General features: G+C 41.0%; 1 protein-coding gene across 1 annotated transcript in view; it reads left to right on the forward strand.

The window, feature by feature from the left end:
- tmem131 (transmembrane protein 131) overlaps positions 1–13,582 on the forward strand; it is a 44,078-nt gene that overhangs the window by 18,975 nt on the left and 11,521 nt on the right. Inside the window, exons 6-28 of the mRNA XM_050054569.1 lie at positions 178–294; positions 387–509; positions 2,674–2,754; positions 2,862–3,012; positions 3,097–3,153; positions 3,237–3,298; positions 3,383–3,491; positions 6,022–6,130; positions 6,228–6,381; positions 6,482–6,652; positions 8,507–8,617; positions 9,015–9,149; positions 9,680–9,784; positions 9,875–9,961; positions 10,117–10,269; positions 10,359–10,434; positions 10,516–10,630; positions 10,867–11,005; positions 11,136–11,245; positions 11,334–11,406; positions 11,543–11,694; positions 11,773–11,915; positions 13,100–13,286. Of these exons, the coding sequence (XP_049910526.1) occupies positions 178–294; positions 387–509; positions 2,674–2,754; positions 2,862–3,012; positions 3,097–3,153; positions 3,237–3,298; positions 3,383–3,491; positions 6,022–6,130; positions 6,228–6,381; positions 6,482–6,652; positions 8,507–8,617; positions 9,015–9,149; positions 9,680–9,784; positions 9,875–9,961; positions 10,117–10,269; positions 10,359–10,434; positions 10,516–10,630; positions 10,867–11,005; positions 11,136–11,245; positions 11,334–11,406; positions 11,543–11,694; positions 11,773–11,915; positions 13,100–13,286 (2,720 nt within the window). The remainder of the gene's footprint in view (positions 1–177; positions 295–386; positions 510–2,673; positions 2,755–2,861; positions 3,013–3,096; positions 3,154–3,236; positions 3,299–3,382; positions 3,492–6,021; positions 6,131–6,227; positions 6,382–6,481; positions 6,653–8,506; positions 8,618–9,014; positions 9,150–9,679; positions 9,785–9,874; positions 9,962–10,116; positions 10,270–10,358; positions 10,435–10,515; positions 10,631–10,866; positions 11,006–11,135; positions 11,246–11,333; positions 11,407–11,542; positions 11,695–11,772; positions 11,916–13,099; positions 13,287–13,582) is intronic.

Genomic DNA, 13,582 nt, shown 5'->3' on the forward strand with positions numbered 1-13,582 from the left:
AGTTAAGAGTGTAGCTGTAATGTTTTTGTAGCAGCAGGTCTTTAAGGTCAGGTGTGTTCAGATGTTTCAGGCTGCCCAGCTGTTTGGGGGGCAGCACATACTGTAAACTGTATTCTGCTCTGTTGTACTGCACATCATGTTTAGTGTCCTAATTCTTTTCATCTGTTCTCTCATCAGATAATTCCACCAGGAGGGAACACGTCATTCGATGTCGTGTTTCTCGCTCGAGTAGTTGGGAATGTAGAAAACACTTTATTTATTAATACATCACATCATGGAGTGTTTACATACCAGGTACGGACTAAAATAAACAATACTTCATTCCTCTATAAAATGAATAGTGGAATTAATGTGACTCATTTTGCGTCTCTGTCTCTGCCCTGAAGGTTTTTGGGGTCGGCATCCCAAACCCCTACAGACTGCGGCCCTTCATCGGGGCTCGAGTCCCAGTAAACAGCAGCTTCTCACCTCTAATAAACATCCACAACCCGTTCAGTGAACCACTGCAGGTAAAAAGCTCAAACTGTCGAATGTGCACTTATTTATTTTTATATCTAACAGCTGCTTAAAGGTAAAATTCACCACCGTTCATGTTAGTGTTGATGTCAAGTGAAGCACTAAATTCCTCAGTGCTTGCTATAGTGACCAGGACAGTTGAGGTCATCCTTGGACATAAAGGCACTGCTGGCAACACTTCTGGAGCAGGAGAACTTTCTAGATTGGAGCTTCCAACTACTAACTATCATGTGAAATGACGGCGCTGGATGCACGAGGAACTACAGGCTGGATTTCGCCTGTGTGACAGACGGCACTAAAAAACAGCTGCTGTATTCACAAAGCTTGCTTTTATTTCATTTATGAGGACAACTCACATTAATCAACATTTCAATAAATGTGCCAGTGTTAGCCAGCTGTTTACTTAGAATTTCCCCTTAAAGTTAAGACTATGTCCTTTTAAAAATAAAAGTTATTCACAAAGCATCTTAGACCTTAAAAGAGCTCCTAAGGTTAAAAACTAGTAGGAGCAGGGAGGAGGACTTTTAACCCTATGGGCCCTAGGCGTTTTTGGGGTATTTTTACTGCCTTTACTTTTAAGCTCATATCACAGTCATTATAAAGGCTACATACACATGCTATATCTTGTTTTTTCAGGACAATCTGGGCTACCCAGATTTGCCATCATTACATGTCCTTCTATGTGCCTATATTTTGTATTGATTTTTATATCAATGAAAAAAACAAATCTGTGTTACTAAATTCTTACATTTTTACATGTATCTCACCATAGCAAGTTGGAAGTTGACATCTTCTGCCATATATGAAGAGGGGAGACTCTCTGGAATCTGGCAATATAAGAACCGTGATGGTGGGACATTCTGTCACTTCACAGTTGTCCAAAACATGTGGTTTGTGCTAGGCGGACAGATGACAGCATTTCTGTGCAACCCTGCATTCGTTGTGAAAACATTAGACTACCGACAAGTGCTTGGTCTTATCAGAAAGCTGCGGTTCCGCTGTTTCACGTGATATGCGTGGCGTCTCGCTATGACGCACAGCCGCGGAGAAAATCAATAGAACAGGTGTGAATTTGGACGATTCGGGCCCATAGGGTTAAGAGGCTCAAGAGTTTCTTAATCAGAGGAGAAAATGGTGGAAACACAAAGAGGTCGGAGAAATATTCTCCAAACACTGGAGAATACACACACATTTCCCACCTAACACTATTACGCCAGAAATAAAATGATCACAACACTAAGATATTTGGAAAACTGGAAAAATGCAACCATGCAGCAGTGATGACTTGAGTCTGTCTCAACCTTCCATCAGCAGAGTGATCACATGAGCAATGACAACACTGTCACAGTCAGCAGATCATTTCATTTCTACTACGTGTCCACACCTTACAGGCTCACAAAAGGGTGTGTCTGTGTCAACCAATCACATGTGTTAAAAGAATGCACCACACCTAGCAACAGCGTCAACCACACCTCCTCACTAAGGTCAAAGTCTCTGTCCCTTCCTCGCTCAGAGCTGCTTTTTAAACTTTCCTAAATCACCCCTAAGCTAGGACTCCTTACTAAAAACTTTTAGGCTAAGTTAGGAGCGCTCTGAGATTGTTCTGAGAATGTTTGTGAATACGGCCCCACTTTTATTTCAAAGATATGTTTCCAACAACAAATCATGTCATCCCAAAATATGAATGCAGAGGGATACATTTTACATGGGCAGTTTTTGGTGGATGCTGTTGCTGACGCCAACCCAGAGAAGACCCGTGTATTTGTTACTATGCACAAAGGTTTGACTCCTCACTTTGACAGAGGCGTATTGGAGACCTGGTTCCAGAATATGAATTGGAAAAGCCAACCAACACTAGTAGGACTGAGAGGGCAGATGACCAATGAATGAGTGTTTTTGTCACCTAAGGCTCTGTTTTGACTAACAAAGTAATAGCTGTAGGCTATAAGCTAACCGCTGCGGGCATTGGCCTGTGTTGGCACAGCTGGCACAGCTCCACAAGCAGGAGGAAGCAGCTGCCTTTGTCAATACAGCACACACTGAGGAAGTTAAAGCCGTGACTAGACATCCAGATAAAAGGTGGTGAACTTTGCCTTATGTGTTGGCGGATTGATTTGATAGGTATGGGCTGTGTTCCCTTTTCTTGTCTTACTCCAGGTTGTTGAGATGTACTCCAGTGGTGGGGATCTTCATCTAGAGCTTCCCACAGGTCAACAAGGAGGCACTGGAAAATTATGGGTTAGTCTCAAGTCTCAGTGTGTTTGTTCCAGTGTTTGTGTTGAAGATGAACGATAATCTTGCACAGAGTTGAGTCACCGTCACTGACACTGAGCTTCTGTCACCAGGAGATTCCTCCATTTGAGACAAAGGGGGTGATGAGAGCCAGCTTCTCTTCGAGAGATGTCGACAACCACACGGCTTTCATCAGAATCAAAACCAATGCCCCCAATGAGGACCAGTTCATCATCCTCCCTGTAGAGGTGGAGGTCACATCAGGTGGACTTTCAAACCTTTGTGAATTTGTATCACCCACACTATCGTACATTTATTGTGGTACTGAATGTTCTTTTGGTTCTGCAGCCCCTGGTATATACTCCTCCACAGAGATGCTTGACTTTGGTACGCTGCGATCACAAGGTGAGGAGTCCTACAAAAGAAGCAACATTTAATCTTTCTCTGTGCTTCTTCGCTCACTCCCCCGTTCTCTCTCTCATCTACAGATCGTCCAAAACTGCTGAATCTACACCTTTTAAATTCAGGAACAAAAGACGTTCCAATTACAGTAAGTATCTGTAGGCGCCTCTTTATATCCTTAAACTGTTACCTTATCGCTCGTCTAACTCCGTCCTTTATTTACGCTTTACAGAGTGTACGTACAACACCATCAAATGAAGCAGTCACAGTAGATTTCAAAGCAGTCACACTGAAAGCCGGGGAGAGCCGATATACCAAAGTTGCAAGTATTAGTTTTGACGGTAAGTATTGTTCTTTAATGTGGCAATATTTGACATTGTTGTTGATTCAAATATATATGATCGTTTTGGAGTCTGTAGTTTGTGATACTGTTGTATTTCATTATACTGACAGGTGTTTATATTATTGATGTATTTGAGTGTAGGATAAATAGCAGACTTTTCAATTAGACTGCATTAGTTTTAGCTTGGTGTACCTAATAAACTGGCAACCAATGGGCAAATTCACAAAAGAATTGTGCGGCTTTTGCGGCCACTAAACCTGCACAAATAAGACAAAAAGGAACTGTGTTACTGCGCTGCCAATCACATTGTGTCTTGGTGCTCCTGTGCTATTTGCATGTGTATAAATTTAGTCTATATGGATATATTTGGTGCAAAATCAGCCCCTTTCTATGCAAATAAACTGCAAAAATGGTCCAGTTCACAAAATTGCAGTCACAGTGAAAGTATCAGCATCTCCGGATAGTTGGTGGCAACTGAAGCGTGTTTCTTCTGACATGTTTAAAGTCCCAGTGAAAGAGAAAGAGAAGTTAGAGCGTCTTTGGCTTCTGTACTGTGACAGATTTCCCCGTGAAGTGGAACATTCAGTACAGATACAAGAGAGGTTTAAATCAAATCCTTCGTATTTGATTGGACCGCTAAAAAGTAGGCAGGCTTAATGTGATACAGATCTACAGGGCTGAATCCCTCTGGACTTGCGGACTGAGCCATCAGGGACTTAGTTGTACGTAGCGTGTCGTATTCACCGTCATCACGTAAAGTCTGCAAGGGCAGAGACTGCAAGCGGCTGATAGACAGCCCTCGAGACTTTTTTACCTGTTGCCGTGGAAACGTTCAACTATCTCTGCTGTCATATTCATATATATGTCGTGTAAATTGATGAACAGTGCCTACTCATCTGTCCCTGCAGATAACAAGATAGAAATACATCTATGGCCTTTTTTGTTACTGAACAAAAACATATTCATACGTCTCTATAAAACAGGCTACATGCTTTCAAAAACAGAAATGTGGATAATTAAATCAGTAAACTCTGCTGAAGTCTGCATCCCAAGCGGACTCTCTGGAAGTCTGCAGAAAGTCTGCACTCCCGGACTTCCCAGGAACGTGCCAACAAAGTCCGCAAGTGCGTTGAAGTCCGGACATTTGGATTCAGCCCAGCAGACTGCCGGCTCCACACACACCTCTGTTGCTACCGTTGTGATAGCTTCATGTTTAGTATTTTATGGTGACGTTAGATCAGGAAGAAGATGAGAGAGAGATGAATGAATTAGACCTCTGCCACGTTGTTTTGGAAATGAAAACAAAGGTTTTGCCCGCTGATATCTAAACGCACATCTCTTCCTGTCTCTCTCCATATTTCTCTGTTAGCTGCTACAACCCATGAACAGTGAAGTGTGGTTTTATTTGACTGGTGTGACGAGCGAGTCGCCCAATGTCTCATCTGATTGGACTGTAAACGCCCAGGAGTGCAGGATGAGTCATCAGACTTGTAAAACAGATTAGAATACCTCAATACTGATTTTTTTGACTTACGTTTGACATAAAACAAGAGATTAATGATCAGTTAAAACAGGATTAAAACTGGGAAAGTCTATTTTTCATTTCACTCGGTCTTTAAATTTCTTGCCTGAAGTTTTGAGGAATGCCTTCACACCTAGTTTTTTCTTTTTCTCTCTGCAGTTGTTCTGCCTGCTGTGTACTTGGTACAAAGGCACCATTTATACTCTGCCACATGGATAATTGCAATCAGATGCAAAAAAAAAAACAAGGGCAAATTTTAATCAGTTGCAAAACTTTATTGGCGTATTTGTGCTGGTATATTGTCGGTGAATCGGACCTTGAGACGGGACAGCTGATAGTGTTATCAGCAGCCGCAGCCATTCTTTGTGAATACACCCCAGAGTGTACATCTCATTTTATTCCTTAGTTCAACTCTTATCTTTTCTGCTTTAACATATTAATTCATATTAGATGTTTTTAGGGAAATTTAATTGCAAACTAAGCCGTAAAAGTTAAATATTGTCAAAATTAAAAAACATGAGCTGCCATACGCCTTCACCGCTGCCTCCAGCTGTGGTTAACCAAAAGATCTTAACTGATGAAAGTGCAGTTGTTCAGAGTCACTTTAAAATAGTGCAGCTAGATGAACCATTTCCACTGAAACTCCAGATATAGTGCGAAGAGCATGATGTCAATTTCCTCCTCTTGGTCTTCACCGGTTGACAGTGGCACAAAAAGTAATCTGAACAAGTGCGTTAAACTTCTGTCTTAGACTCTCCTATTTTAACTGAATTTTAGGTTTATTCATATACTTGGGTGAAAATTAAAAAAAGGAATCAGAGGTCAGTCCCCCTTGTGTGTGTCACAGAAATGAACTGGTCATGCTATTCTTCAGCTGTGAGAGTTTTACATCATGTCCTTACTTGAGCACTTTTTAGTTTGCACAATTTCCTCTTGTGGGGCCGTGTATATCCTTTTTCAGTGAACTTATCTGCTGTTTCGATCTTGTTCTTTTTATTCCTTGCAGCTTCAAAAGCGAGAAGACCATATCAGTTCTCTGGTAAGATAACTGTCAAAGCGAAAGAAAAGAGTTACTCCAAGCTTGAAATCCCTTACCAGGCAGAAGTTTTAGATGGGTGAGTTGCTCTGTGGATATACATTGAAAGAGTGGCGTCATGTATTATGTATGTGATAAATGTTCCTAATAAATGGTCTGTTTCTGTCTTCTGGCAGCTACCTGGGCTTTGACCACACAGCAACATTGTTCCACATCAGGGACAGCCCCGTCGACCCAGTGGACAGACCCATCTTCCTCACAAATGCCTTCAGCTTTGCAATCCGGATACACAACGTGTCCCTGCCCGAAGAGGCTAAAACCATGTTTAATGTGAGAGTCAGCAGGATGAGTTCACAGAGGTCGCTCAGATTGTGATGTGTGTGTATGTACAGAGGTCATTATGAGATCACTTTTCCTCTTCTCTGTTTAGGTGCAGAACTTCAGCGCGCCTATCCTTATTCCCCCACACGAGTCACGTTACATCTTCTCCCTCCTCTTCCGGCCAGTGCGACCCTCCATTCACATAGACAGCAACATCCTGCTCATCACAAATGCGTCCAAGTTTCACCTGCCTGTCCGAGCTTACACGGGCTTCCTGGAGGTATACAAAGGACACACAGTTTATCTGGAAGAGAGCATCCTCTTTACATGGAGCTAATTGACTTACATCAAAGTGGCACCGAACAAAGAGCAAATTAGTCTTATCAGAGACACCGACAGCCTTTATCCTTCATACAACACTGCCCTACAGAGGTTTACAGCATCAACTGCTGAAGCTGTGAAGTGGGAAAAAAGGGTTTAATGTTTTTAGGATAGCTGGCAAACTGCATCACAGATGGAACAGTTGCGATAACTTCATTTTTGGTATTTTATGGTGACGGTATTTTAATCAAAAATGATTGCAATGCAGCCTACATTATACCCAAACATGCTGACATGGCACTCTGCCTTTGGATAGGGAAACTTCTATGGAGGATGAAAAATGCCATAAGTATCAATAAATAGATAAATAAAGACATTAATAAATAAAAGAGCAAATAAATGCTAAAATAAATATTTGCAGAGATTGGACCCTATTTATAGTACAGTCACAGAAATACAGAAATAAATAAATGTAGTACAAAAATGTAGAAATAATTTAAGATATTTATTTATTTATGTCCTGTTTGAATTATCAGTATTTATTTATGTATGTATTTAACCATTTACATATTGATTTAAACTTTTTATTTATTTATTGTTTTATGAATTTATTTATTTTTAATTATTTGTTTATGCATTTATTTATTTCAGTATTTATTCTTTTTTTTTTTTTACAGGATTAATTATATTCCTGCATTTATTTATACATTTATTTATTTAAGTATTTATTCATTTTTATAGAATTAATTAGATTCCCGCATTTATTTATACATTTATTTATTTCAGTATTTATTCATTTTTTTTTACAGAATTAATAATATTCCCACATTTATTTATACATTTATTTATTTCAGTATTTATTCATTTTTATAGAATTAATTATATTCCCGCATTTATTTATACATTTATTTATTTCAGTATTTATTCATTTTTTTTTACAGAATTAATAATATTCCCACATTTATTTATACATTTATTTATTTCAGTATTTATTTCAGTATTTATTCATTTTTTTACAGAATTAATTATATTCCCGCATTTATTTATACATTTATTTATTTATTACATTTATTTTCATGGGACATAAATAAATAAATATCATAAATTTATTTCTACATTTTTGTACAACTACGTTTAGTTATTTCTGCATTTCTGTGTCTATATGTTAATGAGGTCCCAGTCTCTGCTAATATGTATTTCAGCACGTATATATTCCTTTATTTATTAAGACATTTATTTATTTGTTTATTTAATTATTTATTGATACACGAGTCATTTTTTTTTCTCCTCCATAAGCCACTCTATCTCCTAATAACACACGTTCCCTCAGGTTTCTTGCTCGTTTTAACTCGTTCTTTGAGAGAATAAACTTTATTCTGTATTTTTTTAACAGCCCATAGCTTCTGGGTACTAAATGTATTTCTGTTTTGCTAAGTGTCTGTCCTTTTACTATAATTTTTTATACCTAAATCAGAATGAGGAATTAGTTTACAATTTAATACATTTAAAACATTAACCACACCACAGAATTGCATGAATTCCACTGGAGTCAAAAGCTCAGACAGCAGACTGAGATCTGCTAAGCTGAGAATGCAGTAACGTCACAACCAGAGTGTATCAACTGTGGCTGTTAGCTCTGTCTTTTTATGGCAAAATGATTTGCTTTACAGTAAAACAGAAGTCAAGAAGTCAGATTCAGGTCTTAACTAAATTTTGACCTCTTTTGCCTGTTGTAGGACGGAGTTGATGTCATGACTGTTAGTGAGTGTGTCTGTATAACGTGGTGTTTGTTTTTGTCGCCTGCTGTGAACAGCCTCTGGTCCTGCCTCCCAGTCTGAAGGAGAACATCCTGGACTTTGGCGTTCGCAGTGCAACAGACACCAGCAGCATCACATTTGTGGTGGTGAACAGTAATCCCATAGAGGTGAGTTCATGCAGCATTACCACAGACATTGCTACAGCGCACAATACAAGAAACAATAGCTGATTATGTAACAGCGGTCAGGTTTTCTAGACAGTGATTCTTGGAAGGAAATTTAAAAAATGAAAGAGGGAAGTTACTTGCTGTAGCCTCACACAGTTAGGTCCATTGTGTGAAGTGGTTTTACATGGTATTTGAAATATGCTGACTTGTGCCTTCAAATATTTTGAACAGTTAAACCTGTTGCAACATCAGCCCTTATAATAACACTCGATTCCCCAGTAGTAGGTGATGGGTGAGCAATTTTAAGTACTGTCACAGCTTGTGACTCCAATTGTAGTGCGAAGAAAATTCTGCACTTTTCCTTTCTGTCCTTTACAAACCGCTGTTTGTCCTCCAGCTGGAGATCAAGTCCTGGCTGGTGACAGGAGACAGCCTGTCCATGGAGCTGCTAAAGACAGAGAAAGGAAACACAACAGTGGCCCTGAGTCGCCTGAGAGAGCTGCAGAACACCTCGGCCTCCAATCACAAAACAGTACGTTTTTCTCAGACTCCAGCTGCTGTGAGAGGCAGCAAAACATCTTTTATTTTTGTAGTCACAGTAATAAAACTCTCCACGGTATGAACATTGGTTACATGAGCTTCAAAACCAGCCACAGTTCAGCCCGGAGCAGAGTGAGCGTCCTCTATTGACCAATCAGACTGCAGTGTTCACAGCTCCACCGTTTAGTACCAGATCTGTGTGCTAGGTATCCCAACAGAGGGGGGACCAAAAACAACTCAGACACCAACAGTCATCACTCCTAACTGTTTTCAGTAAATACAGAATTTGATTTGGGATCAGAAAAGATTCATGAAGCACAAAAAAGAAAGGTAGCATAGAGAAACAAAAGTAGGAGGTGATAAAACATCAGCAGAAATTGACAGACATGTTAAAAGAAGAAAGAGGTACTTTCTAGCTAACAGCTTCCTCATGATAACAATCTGCAGCCTGAGCACTTTGAGGTTTTTGCATTATTATTAAAAAGAGAAATGAAACTAACACATATTTTTGTCCCTACAAAGGTGATACTAGCATCTGGCTATTATGCAGCATTCAGAGTGACACTTGTGGCCAAGGCGCTGGAGGGCACGTATGACGGAGCCATACACATAACCACAGACTATGAGGTAGGTAGCCGGTCACATCTGCTGTTTACTCTGTTCCCTCAAAGAAATGCACAAGCAGTTAGTCTAATGGTGACTTTCCTTTTCCCTCAGATATTAACCATCCCAGTTAAAGCTCTCATCGCTGTCGGTACATTAAACAGCTCTCCCAAGCACATCGTTTTACCACCTTCATTTCCAGTAAGTAACAAATTCATGAGTTAGATTTCACACCTGTACTGAGCTGGCAGCAAGCAGATGATGAGATGAAATGTCACCTGCAGAGGGCACATTCCTGTGAAAGACCTGCGGCGTTTTGACACTTAACATGTCTGTATTTGTGTTTTTGTCTTTAGGGGAAAATCGTTCATCAAAGCTTCAGCATACAGAGCTCTTTTACTCAGAAAGTGAGGCTACAGCAGATCCGCTCCCTGACAGAAGATATACGCTTCTATTACAAACGGCTCCGCAACAACAAAGACGAGCTGGAGCCAAGACGTAAATCAAAGGTAGACCCTCATCTGACCGAGCAAAACATTAGTGAGCCACAAGTGTCCTTATAAACATGAACTTATTTTCTTTCCTCCATCTTTTTCAGGTGGCTAATATTTATTTTGATGCCAGCTTGCAGTGTGGTGATCACTGTTATGTGGGGCTGCCATTTGTGCTTAAATGTAAGTTTTTTTTTGAGTGTGTGTAACATTAAGATCTCGTAAAACAAGAGTCTACATTAAAAAATATTTTAACTTTCACAGCTGAGTCAAAGCCTCACGGGCTCGCGCTCCAGGAGGATATCTGGGATGCTGACGTCGATCTTCACCAGAAACTCCTCAGGCGATGGAAAGAGCTGAAAGAGCGCTCGGGCCACAAGTAAGCATGTTAAGAGTTAGGACATTATACTGTTAAATTAGACTGATGAATGGTTAGCCGTTGACATCCCACGTGTGGAGAAACTATCACTTATTTTGCTGTTCTCCGTTTACAGCAAACAATTGTGCCCCAGTTAGCCTGACACTCATTAACCAGTAACTAGCAAAAGTAACTGAACGAACACCCCTGCTCCACAACAGCAGTCTAATTACAGATGTTTTCTTCTCTCACTGAAGGATTGAAGCCGTCTTTGAAGTCAACACTGACCTGCAGAAAAATGTGCAGGCTAAAATAACGGCACACTTGACCTGGCCCTCACTGGTCAACTCCTCGCAGCGAATTACATTCCCTCTGACCAACACAAACAGCTCCTCTGTGAGTACAAACAAATCACCCGCCTCTTGTTAGTACATGTGCACAAAAACACACATGCACGAACATCTTAAGGTGTTGTTAAAGTTCTGTGTTGTGAACTAACACGGGACATTTTTCTGTATTTCTGCAGGAGGAGGAGGTGATTCTGCAAAATCCGGCCGACGTCCTCGTCTATGTCCAAGTTCTCCCCCTGGCCCTGTTACCCAGCCCCTCTGTGTTTACTGGAAAGCTGGCTGACAGGTGGGAAATCTCCACAAGCCCAACACGTCCTTGCTCTTCACCCCCTCGTCTTACACTGACGATAATCACCTCTGATTTTATCTTCCAGGCTTCCATTAGCAAATTTGTCCAACATCAACATTGAAACAAACACCTTAGAGTTCCAGGTTCACAGAAATCAAGTGAGTGCTACACAAATTTTGGAATTCAGAGAATCAGCTGGTTGACATATAATTGCTAATCACAGCCCTCTTGTCCGTGACGGAGGCAGCATGTGGAAGCTGTTTGTCTCTAACAGGCGCTCTGTTTGTTTGGCAGACATCCCTAATGAAGAGCAGTACAGGGTTTGTAGAGGGATCAACCAGACCCTTTGTGTACAACCTCCTCCTGCTGCCCGGAGAAGTCAAGTCGTTCAGCGTGAGGTTCACTCCCACCAGCAACCACAGTGTCTCCTCCCTCCTCATAGTCAGGTACGTTTATTCTTTAATGAAAGTCAAACAGTCCCTGCAGTAAATTTCTCTTCTGACATTGTGCGCTTCACTGTTTAGGAATAACCTGACTGTGATCGACACAATCGTACTTCACGGCCGAGGTACAACGGAGAGCCTGAAAGTTGCAGGGAAGCCTCCGGGACAGGGCAGCTCGCTGAGGTTCAAGATGACCGAGGCGCTGCTGAAAGACTGCACAGAGAGTGAGTTCATGTCGCTGCAGTCTCATCAGTGTGACTGCGGGCCCAGTTTACATTCGCCATTTTATTTGTCACGTATCCAGATAAAATCCAGATGTGATTTAATACAGTTTCATTTACACAAAGCCACATATACACTGAACAAATATGTAAACGCACTTTTGTATTTGCTCCCACTTTTTCACAAGTTGAAGTCGAACATGAAACACTTTTTTGTGCTCACAAAATCCTTAGAGAATACTACGCAGGTGTGCCTTGGGCTGGTCATGATAAAAGGCCACTCTAAAACGTGCAGTTTAATCACACAACAACACAACGCCACTGTTTTTTTGGTTTTTTTTGCACCCTGACGAAGACCAGAGAGTTGAAACTGGTCTGTGTTTTTAATGTAAGCAGCCGTGTTTTGAAATAAAGGCTTCATTCAAACGCATCTGTTCCTGCTCCACGCATGAGTGCCTGAAGTTCATCTTTTGTTCCCACAATGTCACGGATGTTGCAGGTTTTGAGGGAGCGTGCCATTATCATGCTGACTGCAGCAACGTTCACCTGAGCTGTTTCCAGTGAACTGAATGTTCATGTCACTACCATAAGACATCTCAGATGCTGTCTCCAAACCTTGCACATCAAACCGGCCTCACAACTGCAGACCACGTGTAACCACACTAGCTCAAAACCAGCGTCTTTACCTGCACGATGGTCTGACACCAGCCACCTGTACAGCTGAAGCAACGACTGGTTTGCACAACAGAAGAATTTTTGTGCAGACAGTCAGAATGTGTGTCAGGGAAGCTCATCTGCGTGCTTGTCATCCTCAGCAGAGTCATAACCGACTAGTGTTTGGCACTTTGTACAAGTGTTTTCCTCATGAATAAATCCCATGTGTGTGACCATAGCCCTTATCATGTGGAATCCATTGTTCAGAGCGCCCAGTGAATTTATTTTTTTAAGACAAAACCACACATTTTAGAGTGGCCTTTTACTGTGGCTACGTCATCACTTTACACATTAAACACAGAGTGGTAAAACAAAAACATTATGATTAGGATTAAAAAAGATCCTACAAAACTGTGTGACCTGTCTGAAAGATAAGTCATAAAAACAACTGACCTGCTCTGAATGATATTAAAAATGTCTCTCTCTGAAATGTATCCAGTGTCCATTAATTACTATCCTTTCATTTATTTCAGAGACAAAAGTCAAGGAGCCAAACTTCACCCTGAAAAGAACCTTCAGGGTGGAGAACACGGGCCTGCTCCCCATCACCATCAGATCGGCAGAAATCAACGGACAAGCTTGTGAAGGATATGGATTCAAAGTTCTCAACTGTCAAGAATTTGCACTTAAGCCAAATGCTTCAAAAGACCTCATCATACTGTGAGTGAACAAACGTGTCGTCTGTCTTTGTCCACGAGTGTTTAGCTGTGTGTGATCTAGACCCAGAGTTGGAGGGCGGTTTAGGAATATGGTTACTGCATGGGAACTTCAGTGTGTGTGTGTGTGTGTGTGTGTGTGTGTGTGTGTCTGTGTGTTCTCCCCATCTCCCAGAAGCTCTATTAATACTTGTCCTCAGCCTCTCCAGCTGAGTAAGCCTTCAGTAAGAGGATGAATTGGCGCTCTGTCTCTCTGAAGCCTCAGCTTGCTCCCCTCAGGTCTTATTTTTCTTCTTTGCT

This window comes from Epinephelus moara, chromosome 10 (assembly GCF_006386435.1).
Source record: "Epinephelus moara isolate mb chromosome 10, YSFRI_EMoa_1.0, whole genome shotgun sequence".
NCBI classification, from domain to species: Eukaryota; Metazoa; Chordata; class Actinopteri; order Perciformes; family Serranidae; genus Epinephelus; species Epinephelus moara.